The following is a 20,075-nucleotide window of genomic DNA, read 5'->3' as shown; positions in this document are numbered from 1 at the left end:
TGCTTTCCTTCACTTGGTCCAACTGGCTGTACAGTTTATTTTTGACGGGCATACAGTGTCCACATCATGGAGACACCAGTTAGTCAGACTAGGGGTGAGGAAAAGGAGCTCAGCAGTCAGCTTGCTTTTGGGCAGAGAGGGTGTCTGAAAAGTCCACTCCTTCAACTGACCCATCTTTAGCACTGTGGAAGAGGAGGAAAGGGAGAGGCCATCACTTCTTCCTAATCCTCATGGCCATATCAGCCCTGTCATGATGGGGTTTAAGGCGGTTAACATGGATGACCCTTTTGGGGGTTCCTGCAAGTGGCAAGATCAACCAGATAAATTACCTCCCTTTTTCTCTCAAGGATAGTGTAGGGTCCACTTTGTTTGTCCTGGAGGGCTCTAGGAGCCATAGACTCCAAAGCCCACACCTTCCACCCTGGTTGTAACTCCACCAGTGCAGCCTTTGGCTGGCCTCAAGGTTTTTGGATACTTTTTCCATGTATTCAGCCATCCTTGAACGTAGGCCAAGTACATAGTCTACTATGTCTTGCTTAGGCTCTTTGAGAGGTCTCTCCCAGCCTTCCTTCACTAGACACCCTGGTCCCCTTACACGATGACCAAACAGACGTTTAAAGAGGGGAAAGCCTACTCCCTTCTGTGGTACTTCTCTGTAGACAAAAAGCAGGGAGTACTTTCATGGTTTCATTGAATCACTCAACTATACCATTTGTTTGTGGGGGATAGGGGTGGTAAACTTGTATGCCACCCCACATGGCTTTCAGGTAGCCAGACTTGAAGATACTACCTCTGTCTGACATCACCTCCTTAGGAAAGCCCACTCTAGTAAAACTACTGAGGGCACTGGCAACTGCAGGGGCAGTGACAGTGATTTTACTTAGGGAAATAGCTTCAGGGTATCTGGTGGCATGATCCACTACCACCAGTATGAATATGTTCCCTGATGGTGTTGGGGGGGGGGGGGTCGTTTATGGGGCCCATAACATCAACCCCTACTCTTTCAAAGGGAACCCCAACCACTGGAAGTGGAATTAGGGGGGCCTCTGGGTGGCCCACCTGCTTTGCCACTGGCTTGGCAGGTAGCACAGAAGTTACGAAACGTATTCACCTTCTGGGTCATACCTGGCCAATAGAAGTGGGTAACTAACCGACTCTACATTTTGGCCCGACCAAGATGCCCAGCTAAGGGGATCACATGAGCCAAAGTGAAAAAAAATGATATACTTCTGAGGCATTACCACTCTCCTGGTGGCACCAGGTTAGGGGTCACTGGCCAAAGTGTATAGAAGTCCCTCCTCCCAATAGGTTCTGTGGGAGCCACGGACTTCTCCCTTTTCCTGATCAGCATCTTGCGGTCTGCAGCTCTCAAAAGTGGGACAGGTCCTCTGGCACAGATCTCCTTTAGAGGGTCCCCCCATGGCCCAGGAGCTCTCCCATGTAAGGCCTAAGTACCCGGGGCTCAGTTCCCTCTGGGGCTCATAGGTCTTCTCTCTGTGGAGAGGGGAGCGGAGCTTGCGAAGCTGGTTTCCCAGACTTCTTGCTTATTCTCTTGGAGGATTGGGCCATTATTCCAGGCTACAACTCATCTTTTTCACACTGGTCTTTGCATTGTGCTCTTGTTTTTACACCCAACCATTCAAGTATACCCAGCATAGCTGCACAAGTCTTTCTTTCGACCTCAGCCCATGATGAGGACTCTAGATTATGCCCAGGCAGACATTCTACAGGAATAGCAGAGGATACAACCACCTAGTTTTGGCCAGTATGGACTGGACCTTAGTCTGATTATTAGCATGGAGGACTGCAGATGTCTCACTAGTCAGATACTGCCCTGGAATATCAGTTATTCAGTCACGATAGTGACACTGGCACCTGTATCCCTCAAAGCTTCAGCTCTAACCCCATTAATATGTGGCTGCTGTCTTTCTCCAGGTTACTGGGCCAGACAGTAATTATACTAGAGAGGTGGCCCCACAACCAAAGGGAACAGGCACTACCAAGCAGTATTGGTAAATAATTTTTCCCTTGGAAACAGAATTTAAAACACACTCGTTGACAAACTCACTCAGAATAGCAATTCATCATGCATAAAATGTACATATGGAATGAGACCCCTACCACCGACTGAAGTGCCACCAAATTGAAAATTTAACTGCAGAGGCTTTAATTAAAAAAAGAGGCAAATCACATCATAAAAAAAACATTATGTGCACTTAACGTTTGAAAATAAAACCTTTTAAAAATACTCACAACTCTCATTATTGGCTTAAATATTAACTGCATTTTGTTTTTTCATGTTTATGTAATGTCTCCTGAAGGTGATACACGGTGACAAAGGTCCATCACCTTTAAAGCGGTAAACTAGAGGTAAAAGATGTTTTGCATTGAGAAATTACTGTGAAATTACTGCTGGATCAAATGCATGATGACATCATTGCCATAATTTCTTTTTGAAATTTGCCTGTTAGATGCATTGGTTTGACGTGCCCCTACAGTCGGATAAGCTTGGTCTTTTAAGGTGTTCAGAATGGCCCCGAAAACACACCTGGCCCCTAAAACACACCTGTTTCCCGCCATGTAGTCTGTGCCCTACTCCACCCTTTTCGTGATAGCTGCTCTGCTGTCAGCGCAGGGACGCCCCTTTGCTGGGGCAGCTGTTGTACTATATAAATAGTGGTAACATAACATTATCCTTATAGAAGGCTAGAGGGAAGATTTGTGCTTGTTGAGACCAAGGCCTAAATGATTGAAGATTTGATGACAAGCCTTGGTTGAACTTTTGACTGCATCTTTACCAGCCAATCGCGGAGGTATGGAAAGAATGGATGACCTTTCTGTCTTAAATATGCTGCCATTAAAGCTTGGCACTTTGTGAACTACAAGTTGCTGATTTCAGGCCAAAGGGGAGAACTTTCAACTGTTAATAGCTGCCAGTCACTTCAAATCCAAGGTAACTGAGATGTTTTGGGTACTGGGGGATATGAAACTACGGCTCTTGAAGTTCTAATGATTTCATGAAGTGTCAGTGACTTAGGAGGTGTAGGGTGCCCGAAGTCTGATCATCAGAAAAGATGGTTTCCTGGGGTATTTATTGAATTTTCTCAGATCTAAAATTGGCCTCCAATTCTCATGTCTTCTTTAGAAGAAAGAAACTGGATTCAAACCCCATATTACTTCGAGTTAAAATACCTACTTCTATAGATCCCTTGTTTAGCATGGATAGACTTTCTAATCATATTTGATAGAGATGGGATTGAGGAGGAGGATGAGGAGATTTTTGCATGAATTCCACAGTATGATTAAATGAAATATAGCCTGGGACCCAGCGATCTGTTTTAAGTTTTCAGTTTGCATGGTAGTTGGAAATTTGACCCTGTACCTTCCGTGAAGGGGTTGTTTTTGTGACTGGCACCTCAGCATCCTTATTGTCTACTGCAAGAGTCCTTGTTTTGGTGCATTTGTTTCCTCTGTGGAACTTAATTAGTCTAGGCTGCTTTGGTGGAGCTCTATATTGTTGAGGGTATTGTGGGCTGATAAATTTGTTGCGTATGCTGGTGTGGCTGTTAGCAGTAGGACTGATACCTTCCTCTAGAAATGAATAGCCATCTGTCCTATAGCTCTTCAATAAAGCTGGCTTCTCTGGAGTGTCTGTTTGTACTAACTGCAAAGCATCATAAACGTGTTTGTCAAAGAGAGCCTCCTGTCACATGGGATGTCCAAGATCTTACGTTGGACTTTCCGTGTGAAGTATGTGGATGTGAGTCATCCTAATCTTCAGAGAACAGATGCTCTTATTGATGTTGCAGCCATGGGAGAGAACTGCTGCCCTATTCTGTCCAGACGCCTCCTTTTTGTCAGGTGGAGTGGAACATGGCAGAACGGATTCCTCGAACAAAGCTGGACTGCTTGCATTACCACTGAATCAACATTTGGGTAGTCCCTCAGGGGCTTTATGTTTGTCATCCAGCCTAGGGATAACTGCAGAGATTGCTGCTTTACATTATATGTATAACTTCATTACAAATAAAATCCACTAATGGAATGACATTAACAGCTTTAAGTGCTCCCAAAAGTCAAAAGAAAACAGATGGATTGTTTTAATGAATTGGTACCTGCAGTGAAAATATGAGGATCTAGAAATACGCACAAACAATTTTGGGATGACAATTTCTTCATGGTCATGACCACCCGAGTTATGAGGCATGCATGGCAGGTTCCAGGTGCAAGGCTTTACAAAGAATTGAGACTATGTTGGTGTTTAGAGAGGACCACCAGGTAGTGGAAATTACTCAAGTTATTAGTCAACATATTTGCGAGGTCTATCCAGGTGTTGTTTGATTTGGCAAGGTATGCAGATGTTCACATTTATCTCTAGAGATAACTTTTACTTTTCCAGCAAACACTATTCCAGAAACAGGATGAAGTACATGATAAAAAAAGTCAGTGCCATCCCTCATTTCCTGAAGAGCTATAAAAATGCCTTTCATAGACGTTATAGAAGTTTGATGGAAAAGACTAAGAAGATTTAAAGGAAGAGACTGGAACTGGAAATGACACCCATCCTGTACTGACTCCAGCATACAGTAAACTTTGGTAACCAAACCTAGAAGGAGGACTAACTCCTGGCACAACAATAGCTGACAATGGGGAGAAGAGACAACGAAGTAAATTATGATAAAAGGCACCTCTATGATGCGTGCAGAGCTCCCAGTTTCTGCAGGACTGTTACATGAAAGAGGAAACCGATGTTCTATTGAAATGAGTGCTTACTGATGTTACTTTATTCAGCCTACTGTACTCAAGGATGAGGAAGGCACGTTATTAAGAATGGCTTAATCTTTCTCACACTGAAAAAAAATTGAAAACATGTAATGCTTTGTTCAAAACAAGGGTTTGCACCTACATCGGAAACCATACATGCAAGCACATGCATGTTGATGCAACAGTATCCTTATTGCCATCTACAAACTGGTCTAAGCAGTGACAGCCAACATTGAGGGGTGGAAGCAAGCTCTCTATCTTTCAGAAGGTTCAGAGTGTTGCATTTGTTCCTCTTTAGAGAGATTTATAAAAATATTGTCCAATGTTTCCCATACACATCATAATTGTGCTAAATATGGCCAGTATCTTGCTGTAATACTGTCAAACAGTCAGTAGTGCACATGAGATCTCAAAGGGATATAGGCGAGGAGGAAGGTATCAAGGGACCAAGCAAAACTATATTCATGAAGATTGAGTCCAGCAACTGGTGGACATTTGCAAATTCAGCCATACCTGTTCTACAAGCTGCAGTACAAACAATAGCTACGATCAGAAATATTTTCCTTGAATAAATGCTTTGTTTCATGCTGCCACCACAAAGAAATGTTGCAACATGCTGCCACTACTGTATAAAAACAAATAGTGCCTCTAAATCAAGGATGTAACTTGACAAAAGCAGCCTAACCACCAGGAACTGGATCAAGGTCTTCAAATTCTTCCAGAGAAGAAAACAGTGCACTTTTCATCGACATGCAGTGCTTCCAATTTCTCATAATCAACAGAAACAAACAAGATTTTCCTGGCTGAAAGTGGTGGCACAATTGACTTGATGTCAAAACAGACCTTGATGCCACATCCTAACAGAGATGGTACAGTCATCACTGATCAACATCTGACTTTGGCACGGACAGTAAGAGCATGAAGGCTAATGGTGAAGAGGAGGCCTAAGACAATCTCAAAGCTGAAGACCCCAACATGTGTGGCATCAGGACTAGCTATTCCTTTGTAGCTCACCCGTTCATGCAGTTACTGAAGAAAGAAGAACATACAATTAAAATAATCATAGATGGTAAATACAATGAAGCATCTACCAACCTGGTGATTGGAGGGGAGACTTGCTCCTGATCTATGCCATGTGACTGTTGACCTTTTCTGACCAGCAACAATACAATTCAAGTCCACAGTTTGACCCTCAACAAAGATTTCTGAAGGTGACTCAATCCTAACTGGGGCAGGGATGCTGGAACCTGAAGCAAAAAAGAAAGACAGTTAAAGGGAGGTATTTATTTTGACTTCCGTGAGATTCCCTAAAAAAAAACCTAATTTTTAATTGAAAGTTCAGTTGGTGTTCCCAAAAGAGGAATGGTAAGAACAGCTGCAAATAGCGCACATTTAAAATTACGGTGCATTATTTTTAAACTTCATATGTTCTGGCTTAGATGAGAACAATGCAGAAGGTAACAGATGCATTACTGATGCCAGGTGGGCATAGACCTGACAAGTACCAGGAACAAGAGATGTGGGGGTTAATTACCAAGTAAACCATAACAATGGCAGCCCACCTGCAACAGTAGGTTTGATAATCACACAGTATTAAAAGTGCATTTAAAAGCAGAATATCGTTATTCCACACCATAACCTTTCCAGCAATTGCCCAAAACTGGAAGATGAGAATTTTCTTGAAGAAAAGTCAATCACTTTACCACCCAACAGCCACATAAAAAAACAAATCACTGCGATTTATAATTTACAGTCCTCAAGTTCTAGCTACACATGTACAGGATATAGGATTGTGATGAAAAGTTAATTACATCTTTTTTTAAATCATCTGTGGTTGGCCTTCCCTCTACAGGTAATGGTCCTTGTAGGAAGAATGCTCTTTGTGCGATATATCAAAAGTTGATACATGGTGTAAAGAGTCCAGGGGTTCCCTATGAATGGACAGGGGCTTGCTATACAACCCCAAAGTGTTTTATTAGGGGTAGTGTGGTTGAGCAGCCTTAAGCTTAACACAGAGTGCAAGACATTTGCAAATACACACAATGAGTAATAAATGCCATACAAGCCTCAAAAAGGAGATCCACACCAATTTATAAAAATACATACCAAGCACCTTTATATATGATTTGGCATCAGAGAAAAATCGTTCAGGTAAGTACGTTTTTCAATTTACATTCTTTTCACTTTAAAAAAAGTGGAAACAGTGCGATTTTTCAGTTCTGCAAAGTTATCCAAGGGAAGGAAGAACACGTTCTGCAAACAAGTACAGTACATCGACCTACAGGACCAATGTCCACGAGTTAACACCTTGGCTGCGGCCGGAATTTCGAGCCGGTGCTGGACATTCCGGTCGCGGGGGTGGTCCTGACGGCTCCCGGACGTCATCAGCACACGCCCACCGTAACTCATGATGGCTGGGAGCCTTCATCAGCACCGAACGGGTTAAGGTGATGGTGGGCAAGGTCCAATGCAGCACCAGCAATACAACACTACTGCGGCCGGGTGCAGGGTGCAAATCAGTGTTAGTAGCCTAATGCATTTCAAAGGGGATCGGTCAATATAAAATTAGGCTGCAGGCTCTGGCTAGGAAGCCAGTCGGCCTGAAGCATCAAGCGGGCTCAGGCCTGCAGGGACGGTGGTAAACGGGGGTGCACGGGAAGATACCATTGGTCCTCTTTTCAAAGTCCCTGTGGTGACTGGTGCAGAGGTAGTTAGGTGTTGACTTTTTCCTTACCGGAGCAGTCGCGGTTGAGGGGGCCTGCTTGCAGAGGCTGCAGGTGACATTGGGGAGTCCAGGAGGGGTGAAACCTCGATGGACTATAGCTCTGGAGGACTGGGGAACCTTGTTGGCACTGTTGGCCCACTGCAACTCGGGCCAAGTTGACAGGGGCAGTGGTGGCTTCAGGTGTCTGTTTTTGGCAGTTCTGGAGGCCTCAGTCTTCTATTTTTTTAGATTCTTGGGAACAGGGCCACTGTTCACAGGAGGTCTTGAGTTTTTTTCCAAAGGCAGGCAGTTCTTTCAAGTCTCCGGAGTCACAGCTGCAGGACAAGTCGATTTTGGCGCCGTTTTCGAAACGGGATGCAGACAGGCCCGCAGGGTTGGTACCAGGTCAGCTGCTTCTACTCTCTTCTCTGCTTTTGCAGCTCTTCAGCGTCCTCTCTCTTAGGTCGTCAGGATCTGCATCTCTGGTGCCAGGGGCGCCCCTAAATACTGAATTTAAGGGCAGTAGTGGAGTGTAGGGTAGTATGCAATGGGCTACTGACCTTTGCGGTCACCACGCCCCCTATATGACCACTTCCTGTGGGAAGGATTAGTTACTTACCTGTAATCCTAGTTCTCTTCCAGGGGTATCCTCATCAAAGTCATAAGCATTAGAATATTCCCGCCCATGCGCGGGACCCCGGAAACAATATATTATATGTGCCCCACATATATATAGACATATATATATAAATATATATATATATAAAAATAAGCAATTGCAGCCAAATAAAACAATAGAGCTGGAATATGCCGTGAAGAATTTCCACAATACAGTGTATTTTGCATTAGAAACATGAGAAACAACACCAATGCTTGTTTAGAAACTGTTTTAATGCTTAGAAAACAGTAGAAATTCTCACAACACACTGTAAGCATATACAGCTCCCAGGCTGCATTGCAAAATCCCAGTCTAAAAAGACTGAAAAGCTAACCTGTAGCTGAATGTACTAAAACTGATGCTGTGCCTTTAAGGCACCTCAGCCCCTAGCTTCCCATCATGCCTCAGGGGTTACAGTTAGGTCAGTTGTTCTTTTCGGAGACTGAAAACCAAACCATGGTAATAACAGGTTAAAAACCATCTCCTATGTTATAAACAAAGTCCTTTGCCCGGGGAGGTGGGAGGGTTGCTTATGACTTTGATGAGGATACCCCTGGAAGAGAACTAGGATTACAGGTAAGTAACTAATCCTTCTCTTCCAGGGGATCCTCATCAATAGTCATAAGCATTAGAATAGAGTAGCGAGCCTCACCTCATCCCTGCGGGCAAAGGAATCAACAGATAACATTCATATCCGTAGGCCCAAAAATAGGCCTTATTCTACCCAAATAGGCTTCTCAAGGAGGCTTGCCCTACTTGAGAATCCGCTCTGGAATCAGACTCTAGGCAATAATGCCTTGTAAAGGTATGGACTGATTTCCATGTCGCAGCCTTGCATATTTCTGACATAGGAATGTCATGCAAAAAAGCTATTGTGGCTGCTTTCCCTCTAGTGGAATGAGCTTTGGGTGATTGCAACAAAGGTTTGCCAGCCAGCTGGTATGCTAGTTTGATACAAGAGACAATCCATCTGGAGATGGATCTTTTGGCTGCTGCAAACCCGGTCCTCATAGCACCATAATTGACAAAGAGTTGGTCTGTCTTTCTGGTGTCCTTAGTTTTTTCTAGGTAAAACTTTAGCACCCGTTTAAGATCTAACGAGTGCAACGACCTCTCAGCTGGGGTCGATGGGTTAGGAAAGAACGAAGGAAGGGTAATCGTTTGATTTATATGAAAATCCGATACCACCTTTGGAAGAAAAGATGGGTGAGCCCTCATTACTACTCTGTTGTGGTGAAACACAGTGTAAGGTTCCTTGGTGCAGAGTGCTTGTATCTCGCTAACCCTGCGCGCAGAGGTTATTGCCACCAAGAAGGCCGCCTTCCAAGTGAGATGCTGCAAGGAGGCCTTGTGTATAGGCTCAAACGGTGTAGACATCAGCCTGGAGAGAACCAGGTTCAACTCCCAGGGAGGAGAAGGATTTCTCACAGGGGGATAGACCTTCTTTAATCCCTGAAGGAAATCTTTCACCACTGGGACTTGAAAAAACGATGTTTGTGCAGGTGATTTTCTGTACGCTACTATGGCGGATAGATGAACCCTAATAGAAGCGTATTTCAACCCTGATGTCGCTAAGTATAGGAGGTATGGAAGAACTACCTCTTCTTGTCCTTTGGTGGGATCAAAGCCATGGTCCTTACACCAAATGAAAAAACGTTTCCACTTGAACGCATAAGACGCCCTTGTGGAAGGTCTCTTTGCCTCTCTTAAAATATTCATACATTCCAGAGGCAGATTTAAGTGTCCATATTGCAAGACCTCAGGAGCCATGCAGTCAGGTTCAGGGACGGGAGGTTGGGATGCAGGATCCTCCCGTTCATCTTGCTCAGTAGGTCTGGCCTGCACGGAAGACGTCTGTGTGGACACAGCGACAGATGTAACAGGTCTGGATACCACCATTGTCGCGGCCAATCCGGAGCAATTAGGATCATGTCCATGCTCGATCTGATGAGCTTGGCCACCACCTTCGGAATCAGTGCCAGAGGGGGAAAAGCATAAGCGAACATTCCTGTCCACTCCAGCAGGAGAGCGTTCCCTTGCGTCCCTGGCCGGTGGAACCTGGACGCGAAGGCGTGGCATTTGGCGTTTTCGTCGTCCGCAAATAAGTCTATGTCTGGACGATCCCAGCAACGGAAGAGTTCTTCGACTACTTCGTCGTGTAGCACCCAGTCTGGCTGATCTTCGAAGTGCCTGCTGAGTGCGTCCGCTTTTGTGTTTAGCTCGCCTGGAAGGTGCACTGCCACCACCGACAGTCCCCGAGCCAGAAGCCAGTGCCAGATTGTCTGGGCCTCCAGAGACAGAGGGCGAGATCGAGTTCCTCCCTGCTTGTTCAGATAGAACATAGTTGTAGTGTTGTCCGTCTGAACCAGGATTTTGTCCGTTGATATTGCTGGAAAGAACGCTTTGAGCGCCAGATGAACTGCTCGAAGCTCCAGCATGTTGATGTGGTATGTCTGAAGGTTGGTCGACCAGCGACCCTGAATCTGAAGATGACCCATGTGAGCACCCCAGCCTTCTAGAGATGCGTCCGTTACCACAGACAGCGAAGGAAGAGGTTGCTGAAAAGGGACTCCCTGCAGGACATTCCGAGGGCGAGTCCACCACTTTATTGAGGTCAGTGCTGATTGAGACAGGATGATTCGGTCCTCCCAATCTCCAGTCGCTTGGTCCCACTGATCCTCCACAGACTCTTGTAGAGGCCGCATCCTCAACCTGGCGTTCGGTATTAGGAAGATGCAGGACGCCATGGAGCCCAAAAGAGACGCTACTTCTCGCACCTTTGGACGAGGAAACTGAAGTAACTTTTTGCATTTTTGCCCCATGGAAGACAGTCTCTCCTGCGAAGGAAACGCTCTTCCTAACTTTGTGTCTAGAACTGCACCCAGATAGTGGATAGTTTGCGTGGGCTGCAGGACTGATTTTTCTGTGTTCACTTGGAGGCCGAGCCTGTGTAGTTGTTGGAGACACAGGTGACAGTCTTTGGTGGCTTGACGAGGGGACGGACTCTTCAGGAGCCAGTCGTCTAGATATGGGTACACAAAGAGACCTTTTTTGTGTAGACACGCCGCTACCACTGCCATGCACTTGGTGAAGACCCTTGGTGCGGATTTGAGCCCGAAAGGAAGCACTTTGAATTGGTAATGCTTGGTCCCTACCAGGAACCTCAAGTACTTCCGATGACCTGGTGTAATAGGAATGTGGAAGTACGCGTCTTGTAAATCCACCGAACACATCCAATCTCCGATTTGTAGATGAGGACATATTTGGTGGAGTGCCAACATGCGAAACTTCTCCTTGACCACCCCTTTGTTGAGGAGTCGAAGATCCAAAATCGGTCTGAATTTGCCTTCTTGATCTCTTTTGGGGACAAGGAAATATCTTGAGTACACTCCTTTCCCCCTTTGGGAAAAGGGTACCTCTTCGATTGCGTTTTTCTTTAAGAGGACGCTCACTTCCCTTTTTAGGAGCTCTAGTTGGTACGAGCAAGACTTTTTTGGAGGAATCGGTTGTGGTTTCTTCCGGAAACGTAGCGCATATCCATTGCGCAGTATATTCAGCACCCACCGATCTTTTGTGATGCTGACCCACTCTGCCAGGTGTTGTGCAGCACTTCCTCCCACTGGAGTGGGTAACGGCGCCAGAGGAAGCCACTGCTCAGGCCTTGCCTCCTCTAGGCGTGGTAGAGGACTGATTATGTCCGCCTCTGCCTCTGCTCGACCTTCCTCCTCTGTATTGCGGCTTTCCTTGTGGCTTGTTTTGAGACCATTGAGGGGTTTGAACTCTCTGTTGGCCTCCCCGGTTCTTGTTGGTCTTGAAGCGTCGTTTGAACGGCGCTTTCTGTTTTTCCAGACCCACTGCCTTTACTGTGTCTAACTCAGTCTTCATACGGGCCATTTCCTGATCGGCATGCTCCCCGAAGAGTGAAGATCCGGAAAAAGGTAGATTGAGGATGCGCTGCTGGGCATCTGGTTTGAGTCCAGTTAAACGCAGCCAAGAGGATCTCCTCGCACATATCCCATGTGAGTAGTTATGTCCTGCTAGAAGGGCGTTATCTGCTGATGAACTAATCATTTGGTTTGCCACCAAACAGCCCTCCGTCACTGTCTCCTCAAAGTCCTTCTGGTCTTCCTTGGGCAATTTCCCTTTGAATCGTTCCATGGAGTCCCATAGGGCTCTATCGTACCTTCCCAGAAGGGCTGATGCACTAGAGACTTTCAGGGATGAAGCTGCTGTGCTGCATACCTTGCATCCCCAAGAATCTTGCGTCTTGCTGTCTTTGTCAGGAGGAACTGACGAAGAAGGAGCGACTGTGTGATTCTTCTTAGCTGAGGCTACTATAACTGAGTCCGCCGCAGGCTCTCCTTTAACAAAGATAGGATCTGAGTCGGCCGGCCTATATTTCTTTTGGATACGTGCCGGTACTGCCCTGATCGTTGCTGGCGTGAGGAAAACCTCTTTGATTGGGTCCATTATCCCTGGAACCAATGGGAGCAAAGGCCGTGCATATGATTTGTGATGAAGGGTCTCAAAAATCACAGTAGTGGACACCTCTGGAGTAGCCATCTCTATATTAAGTTTGTGAGCACCCCTTTGCAAGACGTCCAGATACGTGTTGACGTCGTCAAGCGGGGAAGCTCTTGATCGAGGACTGTCTGCCAGCGTGGGAGAGTAATCCCCTTTAGAAGATCTAGATGAAGAAGAAGATGAGGATGATGGAGTTCTTCTTCTCCTGTGGTGAGAATTCCCCTTCCTCACTGGTGACCTAGGTCGTTCCTCCCTTCGAGGAGAACGTCTCGATCTCTCAGTCCGTACCTCCTTTCTCGGTGTTCGAGATTTGGGTTGTTCCCTTGGCGATCGAGAGACCCTGGGGGTATGCGATCTGTCCGCTCTTCTCTCTCGTGAGCGTGATCGATGAATGGCAGGACTCTGTCCATCTACCTCTTCTGCCAGCTGCTGGAGAGGGGACCTGTGGACTGGACTCAAGTACCTTTGTAGTCTCTCCGTTGCTCCAGAATCCTTCCATTTACTCAACGGACCATACCATCTTGGCGAGAGTCTTGCCTGTGTGATGTACCGCCGCTGGGGACTCTTTTGCACAGGACTCATACTCCTAGAAGAGGACCTCGATGAACCAGAGGCACTTAAGGAGGAATGGAGCGAAGCAGATTGTGTCACTAGGACTGTTGCAGGCACTGAAGCAGATCTCCGTCTCACCGGTGTTGGAGGACGCCTCAAAAGCCTTTCCCTCGACGTCGAACGCCTCTGCGGAGTCGACGGAGTGATCACCTTCGACGTTGAATGCTTCGACGTTGACCTGCGGCCCCTCGACGTCGATCGGCGGTGACGAGCCGACGACGGAGTCTTCTCCCTCGACGTCGAACGGCGTCGTTCTGCCATCGACGGAGGTCTCGACGTCGAACGGCGTTGCCCTGCCGTCGACGGAGGTCTCGACGTCGAACGGCATTGCCCTGCCGTCGACGGAGGTCTCGACGTCGACCGACCTTGGTCTGTCGGCGACGGAGAAGTCAATCGACGTTGTCCGGTCGTCGACGATGCCCTCGACGTTGACCTGACATGCGACGTCGAGCGCCGACGTGCCGTCGATGACGATCCCTTCCTCGACGGCGAGCGTCCGAGGGGGTTCCTACTCCTCGACGCCGAGCGCCTCCGTGGAGACGTCGGCGGAGGTGTCACACTCTTAGAAGCCTGTCGACGTTGAGACGACGGCGGGTGTGATCTGTGCCTCAACGCCGATCGTCGCCTGGTTGACGACGGCGGAGGTGATTTAAATCTTGACGCCGATCTTCTCGTCGACGGCGATCTCGTGGCTTCTCTCGACGCCGATCGTCGCCTAGTTGACGACGGCGGATCTTTCTTCGTCGTCGGTGAACTCTTCGACGACGACTCCCTCATCGACGCCGGTCTCGACGTCGACGGAGCTTTTTCTCTCGAACTGTCCATCAGATGTCGTTTTTTCAGCACCGAGCCTGGCGCTGAGGTTGATGGACGCTCTGACTTGTCTTTGGAGGGAGTTCTGGGTCTTTTTGAACTCTTCCTCTCTGTAGATCTTCCTCTCATGGATCTCTGGGCCAGACCAAAGAGCCTGTTCCTCTCTCTGTCTTTAAGAGTCCTGTCAGACAGATTTTTACAATGTGAACAGTCTTTAGGATCATGATCCTCTGGCAAACATAAAATACAGACCTCATGAGAGTCTGTTCTTGCCTTCTTGTGGCCACAAGCAGGGCAATCATCAAATAATGAGGGCATCCTGACAGGAAAACCTCTCAAAAAATCGACTGCTAAGCAGCTATTTACTTGACCCTGATGTTAAAAGTCAAAGTAAATCAAAAAATTGTTCTCTAGAAGATTTTCTGACTGAAAAAGGCAGAAAAGTGTGGAGCTGTGTATCCAGGGTCCTTCCTGAAGGAGCCGGAAAGAACAACTGACCTAACTGTAACCCCTGAGGCATGATGGGAAGCTAGGGGCGGAGGTGCCTTAAAGGCACAGCGTCAGTTTTAGTACATTCAGCTACAGGTTAGCTTTTCAGTCTTTTTAGACTGGGATTTTGCAATGCAGCCTGGGAGCTGTATATGCTTACAGTGTGTTATGAGAATGTCTACTGTTTTCTAAGCATTAAAACAGTTTCTAAACAAGCATTGGTGTTGTTTCTCATGTTTCTAATGCAAAATACACTGTATTGTGGAAATTCTTCACGGCATATTCCAGCTCTATTGTTTTATTTGGCTGCAATTGCTTATTTTTATATATATATATATATATATTTATATATATATATATGTCTATATATATGTGGGGCACATATAATATATTGTTTCCGGGGTCCCGCGCATGGGCGGGAATATTCTAATGCTTATGACTATTGATGAGGATCCCCTGGAAGAGAAGTGGGCATAACCCTTTCCCAGAATTCCCATGTATGACATCACAAAGATGGCTACTTCTGAAAAATCGTACCCACCTCAGAGTAGCCCACCTTAGGGGTGGTTCTAGCCTGGAGGTGGGATGTCTAACTACTAGTTAATTTTCCCACTGTACAGGTGCCAAGGGGGCTTCTCCTGAAAGGGGAGCCAGATTCACATACCAAAGGTGGCAGCTTCTTTGAAGCTCGCCTGCCCAAGGAAGCGAATCAGCATGTCATCCTAGTGGGGGTTGGGGGGGGCGGAGTTTAAACCCTCTTCCCGGACAGGCCTCCTGAGAGCAAACGGCTCTCACCCTAGGAGCTAGGAACAGCGTCTCGGGTGACAGGCTGGCAGAAACCAGCCAGCAAGGACAGCAGATGCTAGTAGGGTTTCAGGGGGCACCTCTAAGGTACCCTCTGGGTGCATGCATTGGTAAATCCAACAATGGCATCAGTGTGAGTTTACGATTATGATATGTTTGATACTAAACATCCCTATTTTCAGGTAAGCCGTCATTTAGCTGGGGAACTTGTTTTCACCAGGGTCCAGCACATGTTTTAAAATGACTTCCCTGTCCACTTGCACTGCCAGTAATAGGACTGACCAGCACAGGGGTATATTTGCTCATGCAGGTATGCTCTCACATGTAATATTCAGCACCCACCCTAAGGGATGTTAGGCCTGCTGTAGGGGTGACTTACAAATATTACATACAGTGGTAGGGGACAAGGCACGCAAGGATGTGTCAAACATCGTGTTTTCACTTTTGTCTGCATCAAAACACGCAGTCTGCAATGGAAGTCTTGCTTGTGCTTGATGAGGGGTCCCTTAGGGTGGCACAATTTGTGACACTCAGCAGTACCTCAGGCCATAGTACCAGAGTACTATTTACCAGTGGCTTACAGGGGTGCTAAAGGTTTTGCCAATTGGGGGAACATTGTACAGTTTTGGGACAGCGCCTCGGCACTGGGGAGCTGGTTAGTAGGAATCCAGTGCACTTTCAGTCTAAATCACATCATGTACCAGGCAAAAAGTGGGGGTGACATGTCAAAAAGGGGCACTTCCCTGCAGTCTTTTTGATATGAAGACCAATAAGAATAAGAACAAACAAGGAATTTGAACTCAAGCTTTGCCCAATTTACTATAGTAGAAATGTATCTGAACAAGAGAACCATAAGTGTCACAGAGGGCCAGGACAAATGCATAACAGAAAATTCCTTGATCAGCACTGAATGAGTACTCACTTTGGGATTCGCTGCCAATGGAAACAGTGATAGAGGCCTGCTGGACACCAGAACCACCATTCACGCGACAGATATACTCGCCAGAGTCTGCCGCAGAAGCATCAAGAATTCGGAGTCTTGATCCTGACACCTAAGAGACAAATGTGACAAGGGAAAGGCAGAGAGCAAACTGTAACAAACAGAAGCAAGAGCCTATAACAATATCTGTGTTTTATCTGTGCAGCTTTGCTGCAAGTTGGCGGTTTCATTTAAAAGGCAATATGTAATTTTTGCTAATATGTGGTCTTCCTTGATATTGCTAAGAATAGTCCTGAACTTTAACAGGACATTCAAAATCAAGTTGCTAAAATAATCTACAGCTCAAGAGATGATTTTTGACATAAAATGTTCCATTTACCCAGATGCACCATGAGCCACTTAGTCAAAGTAATTCTAATAAAGAGAGTAAATGCATTTATTTTTGTGTCAACTGTGAGTATCAACATGAAGGCTCTAGGTAGGGACTCTTGGCCTTCCCTGATTTATTCAATGGACCTACACATGCTCACTCTGAGGGCCAGGAAGTGTGCAACAGGCCATCTGTTCATGCTGGGGGGGGATTTGGCATCCTATTGAGTCAGCCGAGAGAAAGTGAATCTGAGTGTTGAATGGAGGGGTGTTCTAAGATGACGGAGTCCATAACTGGAGAGAGTGCTGATCACATAGTTGAAGACTGAATGGTTCTGGTACAGGCATCATGGTTGTTGGTTGGTGTATGCCAATGATGTAAGAGGTAGTGACTTATGCAAGCTGTTTAAGGTGTAATAAGAATTTTTAGGATGATGCTCTATTATCTTTCCTAGTGTGGAAGATGGACACCCAGGACTCAGAAAGTATAAGGAAAGCCCAGTAAGGTTTCACAATTGAGCAATTCCCTCGAGGCAATGATATGATGTTCTTTACTTTAAAGCTCAAGGAGCCATGTTCACCAATTTAGCAGAACTTAAAAGACACGCAGCAGTGTATTTTGCATAAGGTAAATGATTCATCAGCATATATGTTTATTGATTTACTTAATTTTTTACTGAATAATAAAGCAGATGTACATCATCCCCACGGGTTGACAGTTTAATAACTGGTGGGTGTTCTTGATGCAATATTTTATATTTTTGCTAATTAGCAGGCGATGCCACGAAACTGTCAAGATTTTATCTACAATAATCCTCACCATGGAGATGAATACAACATTTGTCTTGTGGGATCAAATATTTGGACAACCTCATTTTAACTAACCCAATCTAAGAGGACATTACATAAGCTTTCCCTGGCCCTTACTGACTTACCTGGTGATTGGGGGAGAGGGAACGACCTGGCCGGTACCAGACAACTGTGGGTTGTAACTGACCAACAACAACGCAATTTAGCTCCACAGTTTGCCCTTCAGCAACGGCATTTGACACTGGCTCGATTCGGATGGTGGGGGTGATGCCAGAGGCTGTAAGAATAAAACAAGAACAGGTTACAACTAATTGCGCTATACAGGACCTGCCAACTTTATACGGGTAACAACATAGGCGTATAACTGATGAATCAGTGTCGGAGCAGAGGATTCAATATCCAAATGCTAAAGCACCTATGGGAATCGAATAATTGTCTTCTCTCTTCAGCTGCTAAAACTGGAGTCAGTGGTGGTGGGGCTAATACAGTCTCTAGTCTCCTTTATGACTCTCCTGGTACCTTGAGAAAGCACCAAAGTGAGAGAAACCAGGCAGTGTTACACAGCTGGAGCGCTCACTTTCGCTCTGAAGCAGACACCACCTTTTAGCCCTTATTTATTGGTGGCAGACAAACTCCTCCCAGTTCTGATACACAGAAAAAAACTATATTACTTTGAGACCAAATCAGTTTTGTCAGATTAAAAACCCTTTACCTTAATTTAAAACAAACTAAAATTAATTCTGTAGTGTGAAAAAAATGTACTACTTAGAAGCACCCTTTTTAATGTCATTGATCATGCTTTAACAGTCTTTGTTTTAGCACCATTGCAAAAAAAACAAAAAAACACCAGTACTTGCTCATATATGGTTGGTTGACAGACTTACGATAACCGGGGCCAGAGGCTGTTGTAATAGAAACAAAGATGGAGGCCTGTTGGACACCAGAGCTGCTGATAACCCGGCAGACGTATTCACCAGAGTCTGCCAATGTGGCATGGATAATCCGCATCCGAGTACCTGAGACCTGAAAGAGGGGAGAGAATGCGAGAATGGCAGTAAAGCAAATCTCAAGAATGAGGAGTTAAGTAATTTAAGAATTACTTCAGCAATCACTAGCAGACGAGTGCAAAATGCAGACAACAGTAATATTTCTACAATTTGATTCAATCTGTGATAATGGGATGTACAGTATTTTACTATGCAAAATAGTTCCCAACACTCCAGAAACAAATTGACGTTTCAACTTGCTTCAGCTTAAAAGGAGAGGACAAATAACAAGACAAACAATTACAAGGCCTTGATGAAGGCCACAGAATGTATTCTGCCTAGAATCACAATGAAGGAATAAAACCGTGATAGATGGAATGTTTGATTTCATCTCGGTCATTTGTAATTACTCAGGCAGCCCACATCCCAATCCATCATATTTTTTCCCACCGTGCCACCTTAGATTAGACGCAGCTATATGCAAAGAAGCCTTGGGCCTGGAAAATATTAACAGCCCAGGCCCCCAATGAACCTTAACACAATTAAAGACTTGCCTTACCTGTGGTGGTTGTAGGAAATTGACGAACTAGTTACCTTCGGTAACGATGTATCTGGCAGAGACATAGTCTAGCCGCAGATTCCTTAACTTAGAATATCCCCAGGCGTCAGACTGGATCCAGAAAACTTTTCCGCTGCAGAACCTCTGCGCGCTGGGGGGCAGCTCCACCTGGCTCCGCCTGGACGACGTCCACGGACAGGACGTCAGCTGAACCATATATGCCCCTTCCGGCGCGCTGACGTCATTTTTCTTAGAGAAACTATTCGGCGTCAGAACGCAGAGCCATAACCAAAAGAAAAAACTGTGAAAATATGGGAACAATGTGCAAAAATGATGAAAAATAGAAAAAATGGACAGGTGAGACAGAGCAGTGCTCTGAAAAGCCACCCAGCAAAAGCGAAGGCTCAATCAACATTAAAGGGAGACAAGGATGTGGAAAAACAGCCTGGCAGAGGGCAGAAAGTCCACATCCTGAAGTAAAACCGTGAAGGAGAACAGGTCCGGAACACTAGATTAAGAAGAGTTCACCACAAGACGTCACCAAATAGAGACGTGGCAATCCCAATTATAGATCCATAAATGTACATAGCCAATAGACCTGAAGGAAAAGGCCGCAGAGATGGCAAAGACCATAAGGCAATGTAGAAGGGGAAAGCGGGATGGTGGGGAAAAATGTGAATAGAGTTCACACCCTACAATCCAGGCCGAGGGCTGGAAGGAACACATGATCTATTAACATACCGCCTACGTTTCAGAGAATGGGCAGAAAGTAGCAGAGAAACAGAACAAAGCAGTCTGTGTTGGAGTGAGAGAGTATATCACCCTGCCAAAGGGCAAGCCACCCTAAGGGAGGAGATTATAGAAAGCCTCAACCTGAAAAGGTCGGATGTCAAGGAATCTGTGGCTAGACTATGTCTTTACCAGACACAACATTACCGAAGGTAAGTAACTCATTCATCTGATAGATGTCTAGCCACAGATTCCTTAACTTAGAATAGATACCAATGCCATACCCATAGAGGAGGCGGGTCTGCGACTGAACC

General features: G+C 45.8%; 1 protein-coding gene across 2 annotated transcripts in view; it reads right to left on the bottom strand.

Annotated features, from left to right (window-relative positions):
- HSPG2 (heparan sulfate proteoglycan 2) overlaps window positions 1-20,075 on the bottom strand; it is a 948,088-nt gene that overhangs the window by 250,866 nt on the left and 677,147 nt on the right. For both annotated transcript variants that reach the window (XM_078642606.1, XM_078642605.1), the window contains 4 exons: window positions 18,372-18,510; window positions 17,613-17,764; window positions 16,291-16,420; window positions 5,860-6,011 (listed from right to left, as the gene is read on the bottom strand). In XM_078642606.1, the coding sequence (XP_078498732.1) occupies window positions 5,860-6,011; window positions 16,291-16,420; window positions 17,613-17,764; window positions 18,372-18,510 (573 nt within the window). The remainder of the gene's footprint in view (window positions 1-5,859; window positions 6,012-16,290; window positions 16,421-17,612; window positions 17,765-18,371; window positions 18,511-20,075) is intronic.

The sequence above is a fragment of the Lissotriton helveticus genome, chromosome 5_1, assembly GCF_964261635.1.
Source record: "Lissotriton helveticus chromosome 5_1, aLisHel1.1, whole genome shotgun sequence".
NCBI lineage: Eukaryota > Metazoa > Chordata > Amphibia > Caudata > Salamandridae > Lissotriton > Lissotriton helveticus.
The sequence above is the reverse complement of the archived record's forward strand: the minus strand, read 5'-3'. Positions and strand labels throughout refer to the sequence as shown.